Below are 18647 nucleotides of genomic sequence, written 5' to 3'. Positions count from 1 at the left end.
AGAGTCATGTGGTGTTTTTCAGATGAACAGGATGAAACAATGAAACCCTTCCCCCCCCCCATCTCTGCCTTCTACTTTAATGGTTTTTCAAGGGTTCCCAGAGGCTTTTTCAATGGTGTTTCCAATATATGCGATTTCACTTACATTGTGGTGCCTCAAAACGTAACCCCTCGTATATGGGGAGTTGCCTGTATGTCACAAGAGGTCTAGGAGAAGGCAAGTAAGGGGTAAACTGGGGCATATTAGCTGTTGCAGCAGGAGAGTTTTCAAAAGCTTTTATGCAGGGGAAAAAACAAAGTGGCTCTAACTCAGCTTTTAATAAATGTTAGGGAAGAAATCAGAAAAAGGTTTTTTTTATTCAAGAAACCTCTGCTTTAGTAGTATTAGCTACATCTTACTGACTTCAGAACAGAGTTAGTCATGAGGGATACTTTTAGAAATAAAAAAATCCTGAAGCTTCTGTTCTGGCCTATTTGGTGGCCCAAAGGTTCTTGCCTGTTAAGACTGTGTTGTCTTACTTTGAAGCGTCAAGAACATGTGCAGTCAGAAATTGGGTGTAGTCAAAAGTTTCTCTTCGAGATCCAGAGGATAAGGTGCCTTGTTTTCTGTGTGTTTTTGCTTCTGACTTACATTCTTGCTAAAAACCATCTCGGCTAAGGAAGTAGTGCAGTGAGGTGATGTCACACATTTGGTGGATAAAGGCTGGCTGTTTTGCACATGCACGTCATCACTTGATGGCTGTCCATTGAGGTGGCGGGGGGGCATTCATTTGTGAAATCTGCCTAATTGCAAAGTTGGAAGGCATTTTTTGTGACCCTGTAGCCATCTGACTTGCATAAGTGGTTTGGCTCACGTGCTTGGTTCATTAAGTGAAGCTGCATTGCGTTGCAGTGACCTTGATGTGATACAAATTATCTTGAAATTATTTCTTTTGTTTTCAGATTGTGGTGCACCGGGATGTAAAACCAGGTGTCTTCTGTACAGACATTCCAGTGGAATAGCTAGCTTGTTGCTCTTTGTTGCAACAGATTCAGGGCCCAATCTAGAAGAGCCTGTGTGAGATAGAGACAGATAGATAGATCTGTCAGCTGAGGATAACATGCCATGCAACTAAGGAAGTGAGCTCTGGCCCATGAAGGTTTATGCTACTATAATAAACATACCGGATTTTGAGGTTCTTTCTTTCAGATCAAAATTGGTTTCTTTATGGGTTGCTTGGGTATGGTTTATTACTGGTTTTGAAAGATGCCCCACCACCACCTATAGAGGCCCTTCTACGCTTCGGAACAGATGTTGGCTTGAGGTCGAAGGTGTGTGTGATGATTTGCGTGCCTGTTATTCCTTGAGGAATGAATGGTGGTCTGTAGCATTTGCAGGTTGCAAAGAATGGAAATGAGATTTGAATTGCCCTTGTTGAGGGCTTGGAGGAAACCCCCAGGGGCTTAGTGGAAGAATGAGAGTCTCTATTGAGATTGTCTCTAGTACAGTGCTACCTCGGGTTAAGAACTTAATTTGTTTTGGAGGGCTGTTCTTAACCTAAAACTGTTCTTAACCTGAGGTACCACTTTAGCTAATGGGGCCTTCTGCTGCCGCCACGCCGCCAGAGCACGATTTTTGTTCTCATCCTGAAGCAAAGTTCTTAACCCGAAGTACTATTTCTGGGATAGCAGAGTCTGTAATCTGAAGCATCTGTAACCTGAAGCATCTGTAACCCGAGGTACCAATGTACTTCATATCAGCCATGTTTCTTTGCCGGTTGGGTGGGGGAAAGCAGGGTGAGATACATTGTTTTTTCACTGCTCAATTCACAAAGAGAGGTTGGTGAATCTCTTTCTTGTAGATTTATTTCATGTCAGCAGAAGTGCCAAATGCCTTTTCCTGGACTGTACCATCTTTCTTGAAGAGCAGGGAGAGGGTTGTAAACTCTGCACATTGAAAAGCAGCAGGTTGAGAGGTTGGGTCAAACCCATCTTCCCATTTGGGGTGTGTGTGTGTGTGTGTGGAGTTCTACAAGATGTGTGTTTAACATGCTTTGCAAGCCAGGGTTCTGTGAGGTAAGGAGAAGTGGGTTTCTTTTTATTTTCTATTTCCTATAAAAATAGATGCCCCTTCAATCTCACATCATGTATAAATGGGGCACATATCTGGATAAAATGCACATGCCTCACTGCATCCAGCTTGGCATGGAGATGTCATTTATTCTTTATGTATGGGAAGGCTCCCCACACTCAGAAAAGCATTGAGATGTGCAAATTGCGTACACACCCCTGCAGCCTGAAATGGTACAGTCCAGAAAAGGCTTCACCACTTGATTCTACAGTGGTACCTCAGGTTAAGTACTTAATTTCTTCTGGAGGTCCGTTCTTAACCTGAAACTGTTCTTAACCTGAAGCACCACTTTAGCTAATGGGGCCTCCTGCTGCTGCTGCGCCGCCAGAGCATGATTTCTGTTCTCATCTTGAAGCAAAGTTCTTAACCTGAAGCACTCTTTATGGATTAGCAGAGTCTGTAACCTGAAACGTATGTAACCTGAAGCATATGTAACCTGAGGTACCACTGTACTGAGCGTATAAAACTTGTCCTCTGGTATATCTGCATACAGGGCCCCTTCTGTCCTTGGGAGAGAACTTAGGAGTTACACATTTCTCAGAGCACGTTCCGGGGTGTCTTGCAGTTGGGAGGAGGCAGGTAGATCTGGAACAGATTTCAGGATTGGCGAAGTCTTAGAGGCCCCCTTGATGTCTGGCTGATATCTCCAGAGCTTCTGAATGCAACAGATGTACCAAGAAGATGTGCCTTCTCTTCCTCCCCCAAATGTCATCATTTAGTGCACCTGCCCTTTGACTTCCTGCTGGCGGCTGTGGTGCTTCCTTCCTGCCCAAGCAATCAAACAGCAGCACCGTCTCAGCCACAGCAGAGAAAAGAAGGCTCCATCCAGGCGTGAACTGGGAACCCCAGATGTGAGTTTTCACTGATGTGAGTGAGGAAGAGGAGGTGGAGGCAGTGGTGGTCCGTGAGGAGTACTTAGGTGCTGACCCTTGTCGTGGCAATATATATCCGAGGTGGTTGGGTTCTGGTCCCAGAGTCCCGTGGTGGAAGGAGCTGAGTTCCAGCTTCTGGGATTGTGCAGGGGGCACAAAGAGGAAGGAATGGCAGTACAAATGGCTGGGCTGAGGAGGGTGGGATTCTGGGGGGAGGCTGAAAAGACTTTTTCATGTGGGTGTTAGCTTGGAGCCTGACTTTTTTCCTCCCGAGCGTCCCAGTGAGTGTAGTGTAACCAGTGACCAGGATCACTGACTCAAGTTTGAAAGAATTCAGTTTTGACACTGCAAAATATAGAAATAATTGAAAATGATGTGTTGGAAGTCATTTGGACCTACACTAAAGCTGTGTAGTCATGCATCAATAAACCGTTTAGTTCATTTTGGCTATAATTTTGGGTCCGTGGCCCTTGTTGCTGGCTAGGCTGTGCCCATTGCCCGACCAGGGTACGTAGGAATGCAAATTCAAACCCAGATTAACAGCGGGAAGCAATAAATTGTTTTTCTTCATTGCACAGAGTGCTTCTTTTCCTGCTCTGTGCCTCCCCCACCCCCTGTTCTGATCGCAATCTTTTTTCTGTCTTGCTACTGCATTCACTCTCTCCTTCCTTCCCTCCTATTTATCCATCTCTGACAGTGGGTGCGCTTTGAAGGGTGTGGGGCATAATAAACGAGTAACGATATGTAGAAGAGGGCAAAAGAAATAGAACAGACACATCCACATAATAACCTCCCTTGAATTTTGGCCTGGCACCTTCCGCCCCCCAACCAACTTTCCCACCCCTTCGTTTGCCATTTTGCTCCAGTTCCCTCCAACAAGCCAGTTTCCACCCAGTAACGGAACCCGTGGTTTGTGGTCACTTTGGCTTGTTGCCAGTGCTCCAATCAAGTGGAGTAGAAGTGGGGAGACCGTGTGTGTGTGTGTGTGTGTGTGTGTGTAAGGAGAGAGTTTGGCATTATTCAGAGGTGTCAAACGGTAGGTTTCTCGCAGGCCCCATCCCTTTCCCTGCCCCCTCCCACCTACTGAATCATGAGCGGCGCCTAGAAGGTCTCGGCTAGCTTCTCTTCTCCCCCTCCCCCCAAGCAAGACATTGCAACCTTGCAGCTGCAGAGTTGCAGCTGCAAATTCCCTCCCACGGCACCCACAACACAGAGCGAGGCTTTTTGCGCTGGCGCCCAAATCCGGCTATGGGTTGTTGTCACTGGCGTGAGTCACCCCTGCTCCCACTGCTGTTCCCACACTCTTTTTCTTCTTCTTCTATGCTGGGGGAGGGGTGCATCAAAGAACCTTCACTTACAACCTCGGGCTTCTGGAACAGGTTTTCTCTGTGTAGGAAATGTGGCATGGAATGTAGTATCTGGTAAAACATTTGGATGGTTGTGTGTGGAGGTTTTTATTAACAACATTTATACCCCAATTAGGAGCAGCAGAGGCAATTGCTTTAGACTGAATCAGACTATTGATCCACCTTGCTCATTACTGTCAACACTGACTGGTAGCAGCTCCCCAGGGTTTCCCAGCCCTACCTGGAGATGCCTGGGATTAAATTTGGAATTTTCTGCATGCAAAGCAGATTCTCCACCACTGAGATACAGTCGTACCTTAGAAGTTGAATGGAATCCATTCCGGAAGTCCATTTGACTTCCAAAACATTCAGAAACCAAAGTGCGGCTTCTGATTGGCTACAGGAAGCTCCCGCAGCAAAATCAGAAGCCCCGTCGGATGTTCGGGTTCCAAAGAACTTTTGCAAACCAGAACACTCCCGGCATTTGATCGTTTGCGAACCAGAACCTTTGACTCCCAAGGTGTTCGGCAGCCGATGTACAACTGTACTGCCCTTCCTCTGAGCATTTGACAAAATTTTTTAAAATTAGCAATCAATAACTAGCAATTGAAAACAACTGAAAACATTAAAAAAAATAACTGTAAAAGGGATTAAAATAAGGCAACATCTATCTGTCTGGATAGGCTTGCCAAAACAAAAATGTTTTAAGCAGGTGCAAAAAAGAGGTACAAGGAAAGGCAATCCTGCGTGTAACCTGCTCCCAAATGCTTAAGGGCTTTATATATGAATAATAATACTTGGCCTGGTAGCAAGTGAGGATTCAGTGCAGGTCTCTGAGCAAAAGTACTATATGCCGAGAGGGTCTCGTTCCTGCCAGTAACTGTGCTGCACTAACTGAAGTTTGCAGGTTCAGGTCAAGGGAACCCCCACATAAAGTGCATTGCAGTAATCCAATCTTGAAGTCACCAGTGCCTGAATTACTGTAAATTCTCCCAGACCAGGAATGATCAAAGCACATTTTGTACCATACGCAGCTGGCAAAAGACACTTCTGGTGCCTCAGGACATGCCAACACCCAAGTATAGAAGTGTCAGCTCCAAGTACCTAGCTCTATGATGTTCTTTCATTCACGATGGAGATGTCTCCACTATACCTCCTAAACCAGCGATTTAATCCATGTAAGTTTCTAGTCCACAGCAATCTTTTTTAGTTGGAGTACCTTGACAAAAAAAGGGATGAGGGTGGCGCTGTAGAGCCTAGGGCTTGTCGATCAGAAGGTCGGCGGTTCGAATCCCCGCGACGGGGTGAGCTCCTGTTGCTTGGTCTCAGCTCTTGCCAACCTAGCAGTTCGAAAGCACGTCAAAGTGCAAGTAGATAAATAGGTACCGCTCTGGCAGGAAGGTAAACGGCATTTCCGTGCGCTGCTCTGGTTCGCCAGAAGCGGCTTAGTCATGATCTGGAAGCTGTACGCTGGCTCCCTTGGCCAATAAAGTGAGATGAGCGCCGCAATCCCAGAGTCGGTCACGACTGGACCTAATGGTCAGGGGTCCCTTTACCTTTACCTTACCTTGACAAAACCTATGTCCATTTTTAAATTATTTTGTTTACATCTGTCTCTCTTCCCTGGAGCTCAAGGAGGTGTGGGGAGGGTTCTAGCCAATCTCCCATCCAGACCCAGGCCAGTTTGGCTTCTGCACAGTGGCTGCCTTAGGTGCCTTCAGACTAGGGGTGAGGGAGTAATCCAATTGAGTTGGCATTTCTCTGTTGGCATTAAGTGAACCTACCTAATTCACACTTTCCGAAGCTGTACATGAACTGAAATAAAGCCGTCTTTTGAAATTTGCACTCTTCTGAATTTTGCAATGCAATTCTCTAACCAAGCGGTGCATAACAAAATGCATATATTGGGCAATGTGTGCATTTAAAAGGCATGTACAAGTGAACATGCAATTGTGTTAGGGGAATTTGCATTGCAAAACTACGTATATTTTAGGGAAATGAGTGAGTGTTCCACGCACAAACATACACTGCTCCTTTCAGGCAGCTGGGGATGGCAAAGCCCTATCAATTTGGGTTTCTCTCTTTTTCTCATTTTTAAAGTCTTATGTTCAGATCTCCACATTAGTTTGCAATTTTTTTAAAAAATCCTCAAGAAAATTGATCAGCATTTTAGTGGAAATGTCTCCTAACAGACACCTCTGAAAACAATTCTGTTAGCTAACTTCCCTATCTATTCCCCATCATGGTCACATTTGTGGCAAACCATGACGCTGTTGTCTGTCTGTTGTCTCTTGCTCAAATCCAGAATGTGTATACCTGCCTTGGCTTTGTGAATTAGCACCCTGCAGAAAGGTACTGTGGATCATAGCCTAGAACCCCATTTGTATCTCCAAGCTTGTATTGAATTTGGGGGGTCCCTCCTTTCTAAAGCCGCCTTGAACCACCCACCCCAACCATTTTCTTTCGGCCCAGCCTCTTGGAGATTTCTTGTGCATCCTGCTGCTGCATGCAGTTAAGCGGCCTGTCGATTGAATTATTTCCACAGGACCACTGCTCGCTCTGCTGTGCTCCCTCCTGTTATCGCCTCCCTGGCTGATCTGTGGGGATCTCTGTGGTCTATCAGTAATGGTGGGATTAGCACATGCATTTGAAAGAGAGCTCTCTCTGCACTATTGATTGCCTTCCAGCTGCAAATTCATAAGGGAACAATGTTGCGTAAGGCTCAGTATCTCTCTGTGCACACAGGGCAATGGTGAGGCCCTATAGGCCATGTTGTTCTGCCCGGAGCGAACAGAGTATTCGGCTTAGAATGTTTCCCTAGAGCCAGCCTATCCGCAGACTCAAACAGCAACTTTTTTTGGGACCCAAATCCCCCAGAATGCAGGCTGGTGCAGAGGAAGGGGGCAGCCAAGGTCTCAGAGGACTAAGCCAGCTGGGGGGCCCTGAAATACTTAAGCTGTCATGCAAAAAACGCCCTGGGCCTCTTGAGTCGACCAGGGACTCTCGCCCCGGCCTCAGACAAGCTATGCGCAGGCCTGCTGGTGCACCTGCCAGAGCTGTATAAGTATTGTGGAGATAACTCCCAAAATTGTAGCAAAAAGTTTTCTCCCCCTCTTTTGTTCTTTGCTTCCACAGACGGATGCCAGCCACTGGCAAAATTGGGATTCTTATATCTGTTTATACCCTAGGAGTTTGGGATAACTAGTTAGTCTAGCTAGAGCAGAAAAACACAGTGCACAAGACTATCAATGAGTTGCTTACTGAAATGCCATAATGAAAATTATATACATTTGCAAAGCATTCACTGAGACAACATGATGTGCTACTCAAATAATAAAAAATGAGGGATGGCTTTTAAATTTGACCGAGGCAAAAAAAAAGCCTTTCACTTTCCTTTGTGATTTGCCAGCGCTTCATTTGCAGATGGGCAAGAATTATTGGCAGGCAGGTAGAAGGCTGTAAAAAGGATTCCCTGATAGGAAATTTGAAGAGCATTCTTGTAATGCAGGCCTGGCAAACTTCGTGTTTTTTAGAATCTACTTCAGATTTTTGCTAGAACCCCACAGTTCACTGGCCAGAGGCGGACACAAAACAGTAACTTGGGTCAGAGTCAGACACAAAATAGTGGCCAGTGGGGTGGAGCCAATTATTTCTTGAACCCCATGAACCATACAGTGGGATGACCTTGCATATATAAATAAAAATTAGCATGTGGCTGTAGAACGGGGATTCTGACAACCTAAATTTGGAGGGGGGAATCTTTCTGTTAAACTGTTGTTGGGAGTGAAAAACACTTGCCAATCTATTGCCAATCATTCCACGGTCTACCAGTTGCGACGTCCATACCTGCTAAGGCTTTGGCCTGAAGAACAGCAACCAAGACACTCCTTCCTCTGCCTGTTGGATACTGAATGTTCAAGTTCCCATTCAGGAAGAGAGAACAAATGCCTCTCTGCTGCTCTGTCTCCTAACATTCCAGCATTCATCGCGCCTAGCGAAGGGGCTACCACATCACAATGTAAGCAAGCCCAAGCTGTTCTCCCCCCACTCTGCTATCTTTTGTGACATGCTGCTGCTGCTACATAGTGTGAAAATCCACCCAAGCGCTGTCAAAACTTGAAATAAATTCTGAATAAGACATTTCAATAAGCTGAATTTTCTGGGTGGATAGGGACCGGGACAAACAGTTATATTTGGTTTCATTATCTGTTTAGCACACACCGAGAACTTGAATTTGGCTGTTTCCTCACAGGGCTATTGACATGTTGTGCCGCTAAGCTGCTCAATGCTGTTTTTCACCTCGGAGTTTGCACCTGCCCTGACTCCAGGATACTGCTACTGTCCCCCTTGCAGGTGGCATGGATGCCTCGCACACGGGTGACATCTTCTGGGTGCTGGCATTTACCGTTCCACTTCTGGTGATTCTACTTGTGCTTTGCATTGACTGCCGGGACCCTGAATTAGACAGTTAAGTCTCTTCCGCCCTCCCCAAACTTCCTTTCCCCGAGGAGCAAACAGTTCCTGACTTCTCCATTCATTGCTCTCACCCTAGTGAACTTCTTAATTACATTGGTGTCTCTTTCCCTCTCTCACAACAGCACAATCTGTTGATGATTACCAGTACAAGTAAGTTCGTGACTGACCGGGTTTTAATTTGGGGGTAAAATTGGGGGGGGGGGTTGCAAAACCAGAGGTTGGGGAGGTTTGGAAAATGGATGCATGTTCTAAGGTGGCCAGATGCAACGGGCAGCTTCTACCCCAGAAGGAAAAGGTGCATTTCTTAACATTTCTTCTCTTTTGCACCACTAGGAAGGTACAGAGGTCCTGCCTTCTGTCTACTCCCCTCACCCAACTCTATTATACAATTCCCAAAGTCGCAAAGCACATGGATACTGCACGAAGGCCACTTTTTGATACAGTGGAGGAAAGGGAAATTGTTTGTGGTGTTAGCATGCTACTCTTTCAAGTGCTTTGCATGCAGAAGGTCCCAGGTTCAGTCCCTGGCATCTCCTAGTAGGGCTGAGAAAGACTCTGATCTGAAACCTTGTACAGCCCATGGCTGTCAGTGTAGACCAGGGATAAGGAACCCTGTGGCCTTCTAGATGTTGCTAGACTATAATAGCCCCTGGCTATTGGGAGGGTGGGCTTGAGGCTGGTGGGCGTTGGGAGTCCCAACAGTAGCTGGAGAGCCCTGGGTTCCCCATCCATGGTGCAGGCTGCTCTCTACAGAGTAAGATGGACCAATGGCCTGGCTCTGACGTTTCATCCAAAACCTGGAAGGGGAGAGTTTCTTGTGCGGTTTTGGGGAGCAGATTGATATGTCTCTCAAGCATGATTCCTGTACTGTCCATGAAGAGAAGAATGATTAATGCATTGCCCCCACAGGCCTTCAACTAGTGCCCGTTCGAGTTCAACCTTCAAGTTGATACGTCCTCCCTGTGAGTAGCTGCCCATTCAGTGCTATTTTAAAATTGAGATTTTAAGAAAGGCTGGCTTGTAGTCTCCTGCTTTATCTGCTCTTGGTTGTTGTTGTTGTTGTTGTTACTACTACTACTACTACTATTATTTATTACCATCACCAAAGACTGATGCAGCCATGTGGGGTCTCATTGAACAAATCTGCCCCACTGTTCCGCCTCAACACCACCACCACCTCAACAAGCCACAGTCTTACAGGATTCCTAACAATATCCTCTGCTCCAAACTTACAACTTTTAGATCTGAAATGCCATTGATGGCTATGCTCTGCCTCCACAGTTGGAGGCAACAATGCTTCTGAATACCAGTTGCTGGAAACCACAGGAAGTGAAAGTGCTATTAGGCTCAAATCCTGCTTTTGGATTTCCCACAGGCATCTGGCTGACCACTTTGTGAACAGGATGCCAGACTAGATGGGCCATTGGCCGGATCCAGTAGGCTCTTCTTATACTCTTAAATTCAACAAGGCATGGTTTTTTGGCTCATTGCCAGTCAGACACAAACTACATGTGATACTAATTTGTGAGAATGTCAGGTTTTTTTGTTTATTTAATAGCCATGAGCTGCTGTGCATGTGACTCCCCTCTCCAAATTTTCATTGGGAGCCCCCTCCCTCAGACTAATATAATAGCTGTGGTGAGGGGAGGGGGGGCCTATTTCCTTACTTACTTTATTAACAAAACCCAACTTCCACTTAGTGGTTTTCCTAAAACCTTACCACTGCCAACATTTAATATCACTTATACCCTTTGCACCTTTAACGCACCAATAATCCTAATGGTAACTCTGCGATATAGGCGTGGTCCGTAGTTACTATCTTTAACAAAGGTATTAACATGCAAGCTTCTCTAGTGCACCAGCTTATGCGGTAGCTTTAATATACAGTAGTATTGTCTTTTTAGATGGTTATACAATATACTGTATTAATTTGTTAGTGTTACTTTGATTCCAAAAGCTTACTTTGCACTACTATTACAGCTTTGAGAAAGTGGTTAGTTACCCCATTAAAACACTTTTGCCAGATTGCCCTTGTATTTACTTCACCCTGGTTGTGCCTTACCAACACTATAACTGAGGACTTTTATTGAGGCCTTTGTTTTAACCCCTACTGACGTACTGAGAAGCACATGTCTTCTTTTACTGTACAGTCATACCTCGGGTTATAGACACTTCAGGTTGTGGTTTTTTGGGTTTGTTGTTGTTGTTTAGTCGTGTCCGACTCTTCGTGACCCCCATGGACCAGAGCACGCCAGGCACTCCTGTCTTCCACTGCCTCCCGCAGTTTGGTCAGACTCATGTTTGTAGCTTCGAGAACACTGTCCAAGCATCTCGTCCTCTGTCGTCCCCTTCTCCCTGTGCCCTCCATCTTTCCCAACAACAGGGTCTTTTTTGGGTTACAGACAGCCAAAACCCGGAAGTACCGGAATGGGTTATTTCAGGGTTTCGGCGGTCAAGCATGCGCAGAAGCGCAGAATTGCAACCCGTGCGTGCGCAGACGTGCAGACACAGGTTGTGAATGCTGCGGGTTGCGAACGTATATCCCGCACGGATCACGTTCGCAACCTGAGCATCCACTGTACTGGAATCTATACTCTTGCTTTCCTTCCAGGCACCAGAATCCAGCAGCCAAAAGTGTCATTCACCTCTGTCCTCTTGGCAGAGATGGAGCTAGCTGCTCTGGCACCCGGAGCAGTGCACATGCTGTGCACCCGGGGGCGGGACTAGCTGGGCACGTGGGGGCGAGGCTAGTCAGGCCCGCGGCGAGTGTCCCAGGGGGCAGTGGGGCGGTGTCACCTCCCCTCAGGGATGACACCTGGGGCGGACCGCCCCCACCACACCCCTCTTCCTCCGCCACTGCCTTTTGGTGCTGTAAATGATGAGTTGTTCCTCTTGGCTCTTCAGCCTAAGCCAAGTGCTTCACCTGACTTACCCCAGCCAGTCTTTGGCCACTCTTCCTTCCCCTCAGGTCTTCTTCTTTCCTCTTCCATGATCCAGCCTGAGCTCCTTGACTGGCCAGCACCCAACTTTATAGTCCCCCAGTCTAGACCTAGCCAATCACACTGTCTAACTAAAGATTCTAAACCTGCAACCACCAACCAGAATATGCATATCTTCTATCCTTCTTTTGCATACTGAGAGTTCCATCTCCAGCCCCTCCTCCGTTGTCAGTTAAGGTCCCCCACTGACAGTTAAACCAGCTTTTACCTGACCAGAAAGAAGACTTCCCCCACCAAACACACTGCAGTGTACATCAGAATATAAATGACAAAGCACACCACTCAATACACACTGAAACACTGGTGAAATGAGCAGGATTTCTTCACAACAGTGCAGGGGAAAGCAATTTTAATTGGGATTGTAAACTTCTCAAACTGCAGCCCTGATTTATGTATTGAGGGCTCCTGTAACTTTTACATCTTCTTAAAAACTTTTGAAAAACTTTGCTACCAGATGCCCATGGCTGCCCATAAAAACATATTCCCTTATGGTTTGCAAAACAAAACTAAAACACAACATCATAATTTTAAAACATTTAAAAATGCGCTAACGCAGCGTAAAAAATTGGAGGAAAATGTGATCCGTTAGGAATTTACCAAATGCCGCTTATACCATTAGAGCTCAAATCTTGTGTTGTTTTAAAATTCAGATTGTCTTTAAAGGCCTGGATGGATAAAGCAAATTTCTCCCCTTGTGCCAAAAAGGCTACAAACCTGATGGTAAGCATCTCTCTCTGGGGAGGCCCTTTTGGAGCAGAGGTGCCACCACCAGAAAGGCCCTCTCCCTAGAAGCTGCCCCCTCCTGTAGCCTGGCAAGGCCGATGAGGTAGGGCATCTGGCTCTGAAGAGAGGAACTTAAGGTTTGAATGGGTGTGCATTTGGGAGAAGACAACCTTTCAATTTACCTGGTCCTCCCAAGCCATTAAAGACTTGAGTGTGGCCTTTGTGCTGCTGCTTTTTGGGGGGTGGGGGGTGGGGCATGGGAGGTGAACCAAAAGCTGGGATCTCATGCAATCCTCTCAGGTGATGGCATCTGCGTTCTTCTCTTTCTTCAACCTTTCAGCCCCACCTTGGCCTGCCGTTTCATCCCAACCAGACACATGGAGGTAAGCAGTCCCTGAACAATTTGCTAGCTGCTTCCTGAACATCCGTCCATCCAGGCATCCCCAACACCACACACTTCTGTTTTGAGCAAAGAATAAGCTTGTTTCTGTGAGTGAGCACATGTGCTTGAAGCCTTGCCCTCTAGTACAGTGGTACCTCAGTTTTCGAACAACTCCGTTGACGAACATTTCAGTTTTCGAACACCGCAAACCTAGAAGTAAATCCTTCGGTTTTTGAACACGCCTCGGAAGTCGAACATGCCACTGCTGAGTGCAAGATCCTGAGGCCTAGATGTTGGCCATTGAGTTTTTGGTTTTCAAACGTTTCAGAACTCGGAACGGTCTTCTGGAATGGATTATGTTCGGAAACAGAGGTACCACTGTATGTCTGCACACAAGCAAATGTATTTTGCGTGGGGGGGAACATCAGCACATCAATCACCGCTGGTTTCTAAAGCTGTATGGGTACAATGGCCACTCCCCACATCAAATGGGGGGGTTCCTTTTTTGTGGTTGTGTGCAGCACCCCTGGATCCCAGTGTGGCTCCCAGTAGTATGGGCTGGCTTCGCCCTCCCCAGGCTGGAGACCTGGAGGTCTCCGCCTACCTCAGCCAATCGCCCAATCCCGCCTGGGGAGGTGTTGCCAGGGGATCGGCCAGGTAGGGGGAGGGACTGCCCTGCCCACACAACAGAAGGTGAATCTTACCTGCAAAGCGTCAGTTGGCTCCAGAGCTTCTCCCACCCTCTGGAGTCAGTTGGCTCCAGAGCTTCTCCCACCTGTGTAAAGACATCCAGACCCCACCCCCCTGGTGTGGACAGACAGTGGGCAACTTCAAAACGCATCCAACTGTACTGATGTTTACATCAATGTACGAATGCGATTTGGAATGCAGTGTGGGAGGGGTTAGCTCCCTTGTTATGCTGTAAGCTGGTGACTATTCACCCAATATAAAAAATGCTGCATAAAAACCCAGAAAGGAAGCAAAGCAATATACAGCAAAAGAGCAAGGCAGAATTCTAGCTCAGAGGTCCTCCAAAATGCTTGGGCAAATAAGAGTCTGACTCTTAACCCTTCCCAGTGCATCTATTATTATTATTATTAATTATTATTATTTATACCCCACCCATCTGGCTAGGTTTCCCCCAGCCACTCTGGGTGGCTCCCAACAGAATATTAAAAACATGATAAAACATCAAACATAAACAACTTCCCTAATATTTTTCACACAGGGCAGCTGATAAGAGAAAATTTTAAAAACCCTATATTTAGATGCAAAAGCATCACTTGCCTTCAGCTTCAGAGAATATCTCCAGTTGGCATTCTTCCAGCACCTATGGAATCCTCGTCAAAGTGGGGGTGATGGCTGGAATAAGAAAAGCATGTTGGGAGCATCATCTTGGTCCCTTTGTCATTCCATGGCTGCTTTCGTACCTGTATTTAACCCCTTTCCCTCTTTGTTCACAGGCACAGCAGATGCCCCCCATGCAGTCTTTCCTATCCAGCACCATCATACAAAGTTGAAAGGGATAATGGTGAGTTGTGAAGGAAATGGGGTGTGTGTGTGTGTGTGTGTGTGTTGCAAGGTTTAGGAAGTGGAGGGGTTGGGGGGCTTCTTTCCTACCGAAGCCTTTAAAGGGCAATGGGAGGCTGAGGTCTGGGGATCTAGCCATTGGGATGAATAGCCTTTTGAAGGTCTACTTCTATGAAATAGAAACGGGGGGGATGAGGGGCAAATGGTCTTGGTCTGGGAAGCTGCAGGCACTCGGTAGGCTTAATCAGTGCCCTCCTTTTCTCTTTGTGGCATGTCCTCGTCTCAGAAAGCATTCCCAGTTATGAAAACCAAGGCGAAGGTGAGTAGGAATTATTGGTTTTAATGCCATTTGCTGGAACATACAGCTTGGCTCACTTGCATGAGTCATCTACTTGCTCTGCAGTTTTGCAGTGCTCTTGGACTTGACTGTGCCTCACTGTGACTGGATTCTGAAGGCTGGTTTTGGCTCAGTATGGGGTGGAAGTTCTCAGTATATGTGAATGTAAGCTCATATGCATATCATAATTCTGCTAATGGTCTCTGTGCTTCCAGTACAAGCTGGTGCCACTGATGACGAGGATAATGATGACAACTATGTCCCTCCGTACATGTAAGTCTTTTTTGGGGGGTCAGAGGTCAAACCTTATAATGGATTTTAGCTGGATCATTCATAGGAACCTGTTGGCACACTATGTGCTCTGCATCTCTAAAGTCCCCAGCATCTCTGCTTAATGGATTATATATCACCTTTCTTCCGCTTGCTCCATCAGTGTTGTTCACTGCTTAAAGCAGAGATAGGGAATGTGTGGTTGTTGGACTGAAGCTCCCATCAGCCCCAGCCAGCACAGCCAAAGGCCAAGGATGATGGGAGTTGTAGTCCAGCCAAATCTAGATCCTCTCCAGACTGTGCAGAACAGATTCCATTTTCTAAATCTGCATATTGCATACTGGCAAATTTACATTTGCACAACTACCGCGGACCAAAGCACTCTGCTGCTTTTGCACAACAAATCCACTTTGAAAAAAATTGCACATTTTGGAGTCGGGAAAGTGGTGGGAAAATATGAAATATTATATGAAAAATATTAAACCACCAGCAGTTAATATGTTATAAATGGATGTCAACACACAAACAAACAAAATCTAAAACATCTAAAAACACCTTTAAAAATGCAATTCCAGTACAGAGCTGCCTTGGGACTAGGATTAGCTGCGAAAGGCAGTATCCAAATGAAAATATATACCATAAGCAGTGTTGGCCCTTGACCACAGAAAACTGCTGCCAGTCCGAGCAGCCAATGCTGCCTGAGATGGATTGGTGGGTTTCATTCAGCATGAGTCAACTGCTTATTTCTCGAATCAGTGCAGCACCAAAGCTTCTTTTCCCTTCTCTTCCACAGTGACGTGCTGCCAGATGCGCCACTTACAGATCAAGGCAATGAAGACGGTGCTTCCACAGGTGAGTTGGCAGCAGGTGGGATGGACTGACTCCCTCCTGGGACCGGGGCTGGGGTTCTCTTGGAGAGTGTTGTGGCAACCCATCTGTCTACAACCTCAGGGTCATCTAAATGTAGCATTTATTTCTCTCCCACCTTACATCCAAGGAACTCGGAGGTGCTGTAAATGGCTGCTCCCCTCTCCCATTAAATCCTCACAGCAACCCTGCAGAGTAGGTTAGGCTAAGAGACAGTACCTGGTCCAAGATCACCCAATAAGCCTCTTGGCTGAGTGGAGATTGAACCCTGGTCTCCCAGGTCCTGCTGCAACACCCTAACTCAGTGATGGCCAAACTTGACCCTCCAGCTGTGTTGGGACTACAACTCCCACCATCCCTAGCTAACAGGACCAGTAGTCAGGGATGATGGGAACTGTAGTCCCAAAACAGCTGGAGGGCCAAGTTTGGCCATCACTGCTGCATCACAGTGATTCTAAATGAGAAAGGAACTTGGGACACAATTGGGAAAGGGCAGTGTTTGAAGTGCTTCCGGTTTTTCCTTTTCAGATTCCCTAGGGGAGCAGTATGAGAATGTGCTTGAGTGTGAGCGGAATTCGCCCGGTGAGTGTGGAAAGTAGATCTATGGGGCCCGGGTAGTCAGGAATGAGGGCATAGGATTGCATTGAAAATGGAGATGGGTTTGTACATGCCATGCTAGGCACAGCTGGACGTATCATTAGGCAGAATCAGGGCCAGGCAGAATCAGGTGGGTGGAAGGTTAATTTTTGGTGTCCCAGAGCATTCAGTGGAGCTTACTCCCTAGTAAGGGCATTTAGGGTTGCAGGCAGAAGCAACTAACGGAAAGATCCAGCCAATGCTGACCCCAGTTTTGCACTAGTTGCCAGAGACATATATTAAAAAACTTTGCTATGAGCAGCCTTGCTTCCATATTTTTAAAAACCATATAATAATTTGCATAGCTCCTGCAAAGCAGTATACCACCTTGGCAAAAATAAAAAAAATTCTATGTGCTGCAGGTTTCATTGTGCTGAGCGGATGGCCCACATAAGCTACTGTTTATGTGTCCATCCCAGAGGCTGAGTCAAGGAGCTTTGTGGTTGTGGAAGGGGACTTGAAACTGGGTCTTCTTGAGTTAAACCAGCTCCTTCGTGCTGTCTCTGCTGTGACTGAGCAAGCAAGAGGCACTGCTGAGGCGGGTGCAGTGCAGGGTGGTCCGTCAGGACAAACAGGACACTTCCCCACCAAGCTCAGTCTGTCCTCAGCCCAACCCCTTTGGACGACCTCCTTCCTTACAAGCGGTCCAAGAGGTAGCGCCATCTGCTGGACTCTTCTGCCTTAATTTCAGGGTTGCCTTTGTCAAACTCAGCAGGAAGGAAGGGTGTGGAGAAAACTAGAATGAGTTGGCTCCACCCATCACTGGGTCTGTCTCCCCCTACTGTTGGCCTCCCTGCCTTCTGCCCACACAGTCCCAGTGGACACCAGTCTCTCCACTGGATGTACCTCAGAACCTTCATTAAATCTTCCATTTTCTCTCTCCGTCAAAGGTGACTATGTCAATGTACTAGAACCAGAAGCTACCATCATGGGTCCTTGTTTTGGTGAGTAGAAAAAGCCTGTGTGGGCCTGCTAGGAAGTTCTCATTTAATTTCCCTATAGTCCCTCATTATCCATTTCTCTGGCTAATTGCCTGAGGGCTATGGGTGGGGCCCTATATCTCCCTGCCATAATTTTAAGTCCTTTTTCATTTTCCTGTAGTTGGCAGTGGCACCAGTGATCTGGAAAGTGAAGATGACACTCCGGACTATGAGAATGTCTGTCCTGGGCTTTGAGGTATCTGGATTATGGTGTCTGTTTGGGGCACGGGACGGATGTAGGGTGTGTGTGTGTGTGTGTGTGTGTGTGTGCATGGATGTGGCTTCATATATATGATAGAGGGCAACCCTAGAACCTGCATGCCAGCAATCACCACTCAGCATCTTAATCAACATCTCTTTCTCTCTAGGTTGAAAGGTTCATTTGCCGGTTGCTCCAGTCACCTATATGCAGGATGCATTACCTGGTTGGCCTAAGGACACTGTCTTCCCAGTCACCCTCAAATATTGCCGTAACTTATTGCCTCCTTTGCACTTTGGCTGACACATCCTGAGAATTTTCCACAATACTATAGAATCTTGGAAGCAAGATTCGGAAGCTTGACTGTCCATGTGGAACTGGTCTTCTAACACTCCCCACCCCCCCAGCCCGCAAAGCATTCTGGGTTGTTTATGTCTCTTGGCTAAATAAAGAACTGGTAATTTCATCGTTGTTGTACTTGAAAGGGAATTGGTGCAGGATTATGGATGGGGAGAGATGCCTAGAAGGGTCTGAACAGAGTCTGCAGGGATCAGGTGAACAGAGAAGTCTTGACAATTGCTAAATAGTGTTCTAACTTTGGTTTCTACTTCAACTGAAATGAACCTCAGAGGTTCCTCGCTTCCTTGAGCACTGCAGCCTGCATTCGGTTACTTGGGACGACAGAGTATTAGAGTATTAGAGACATTATGACATTATGCAACATTATTGCTTCCTCGACTTGGGATGCTTACACACAAGGCTTTTAAAGTGGAATCGCTGTGCTTCTTCCACTCTTACTTATGCTCCATCTTTCAGTTTTCAAAAGCACGGCACCAGGCAGTTTCCATCATTAAAGCAACAAGCAGTGCTTTTTATCTGGGGGTACGCATACCCCTAACATTTTGTGAATCTAAGTTTGAC

At 46.6% G+C, this 18647-nt stretch overlaps 1 protein-coding gene across 5 annotated transcripts; it reads left to right on the top strand.

Moving 5' to 3' along the window:
• Positions 1–139: 139 nt before the first annotated feature.
• On the top strand, positions 140–18192 carry LAT (linker for activation of T cells). Of its 5 annotated transcripts, XM_083411513.1 has the most exons (14): positions 140–2960; positions 8159–8345; positions 8580–8794; positions 8926–8953; positions 9713–9765; positions 12866–12908; positions 14371–14438; positions 14724–14756; positions 14990–15047; positions 15838–15896; positions 16440–16493; positions 17438–17491; positions 17649–17723; positions 17896–18192. In XM_083411513.1, the coding sequence occupies exons 3-13, from the start codon at positions 8686–8688 to the stop codon at positions 17720–17722; spliced, it is 633 nt and encodes a 210-aa protein (XP_083267639.1). In that variant the 5' UTR covers positions 140–2960; positions 8159–8345; positions 8580–8685; the 3' UTR covers position 17723; positions 17896–18192. The 5 variants fall into 5 exon arrangements, with proteins under 5 accessions (XP_083267639.1, XP_083267640.1, XP_083267637.1 ...); XM_083411514.1 differs by lacking the exon at positions 8159–8345 and having other exon boundaries at positions 8681–8794; XM_083411511.1 differs by lacking the exon at positions 8159–8345.
• Positions 18193–18647: the final 455 nt, after the last annotated feature.

The sequence above is a fragment of the Podarcis tiliguerta genome (assembly GCF_965153285.1).
Source record: "Podarcis tiliguerta genome assembly, chromosome: 13".
Taxonomy (NCBI): Eukaryota; Metazoa; Chordata; class Lepidosauria; order Squamata; family Lacertidae; genus Podarcis; species Podarcis tiliguerta.
This window is presented reverse-complemented; position numbering and strand designations above follow the sequence as displayed.

What these genes read in the sequence shown, in the direction of transcription:
- LAT (XM_083411514.1), top strand. Translation starts at nt 8,686, where the DNA reads ATGGATGCCTCGCACACGGGTGACATCTTCTGGGTGCTGGCATTTACC. An exon ending in CCGGGACCCTGAATTAGACA is followed by an intron (nt 8,795 to 8,925) that starts GTTAAGTCTCTT and finishes CTCTCACAACAG; the next exon opens with CACAATCTGTTGATGATTAC. An exon ending in TGAAGACGGTGCTTCCACAG is followed by an intron (nt 15,897 to 16,439) that starts GTGAGTTGGCAG and finishes TTTCCTTTTCAG; the next exon opens with ATTCCCTAGGGGAGCAGTAT.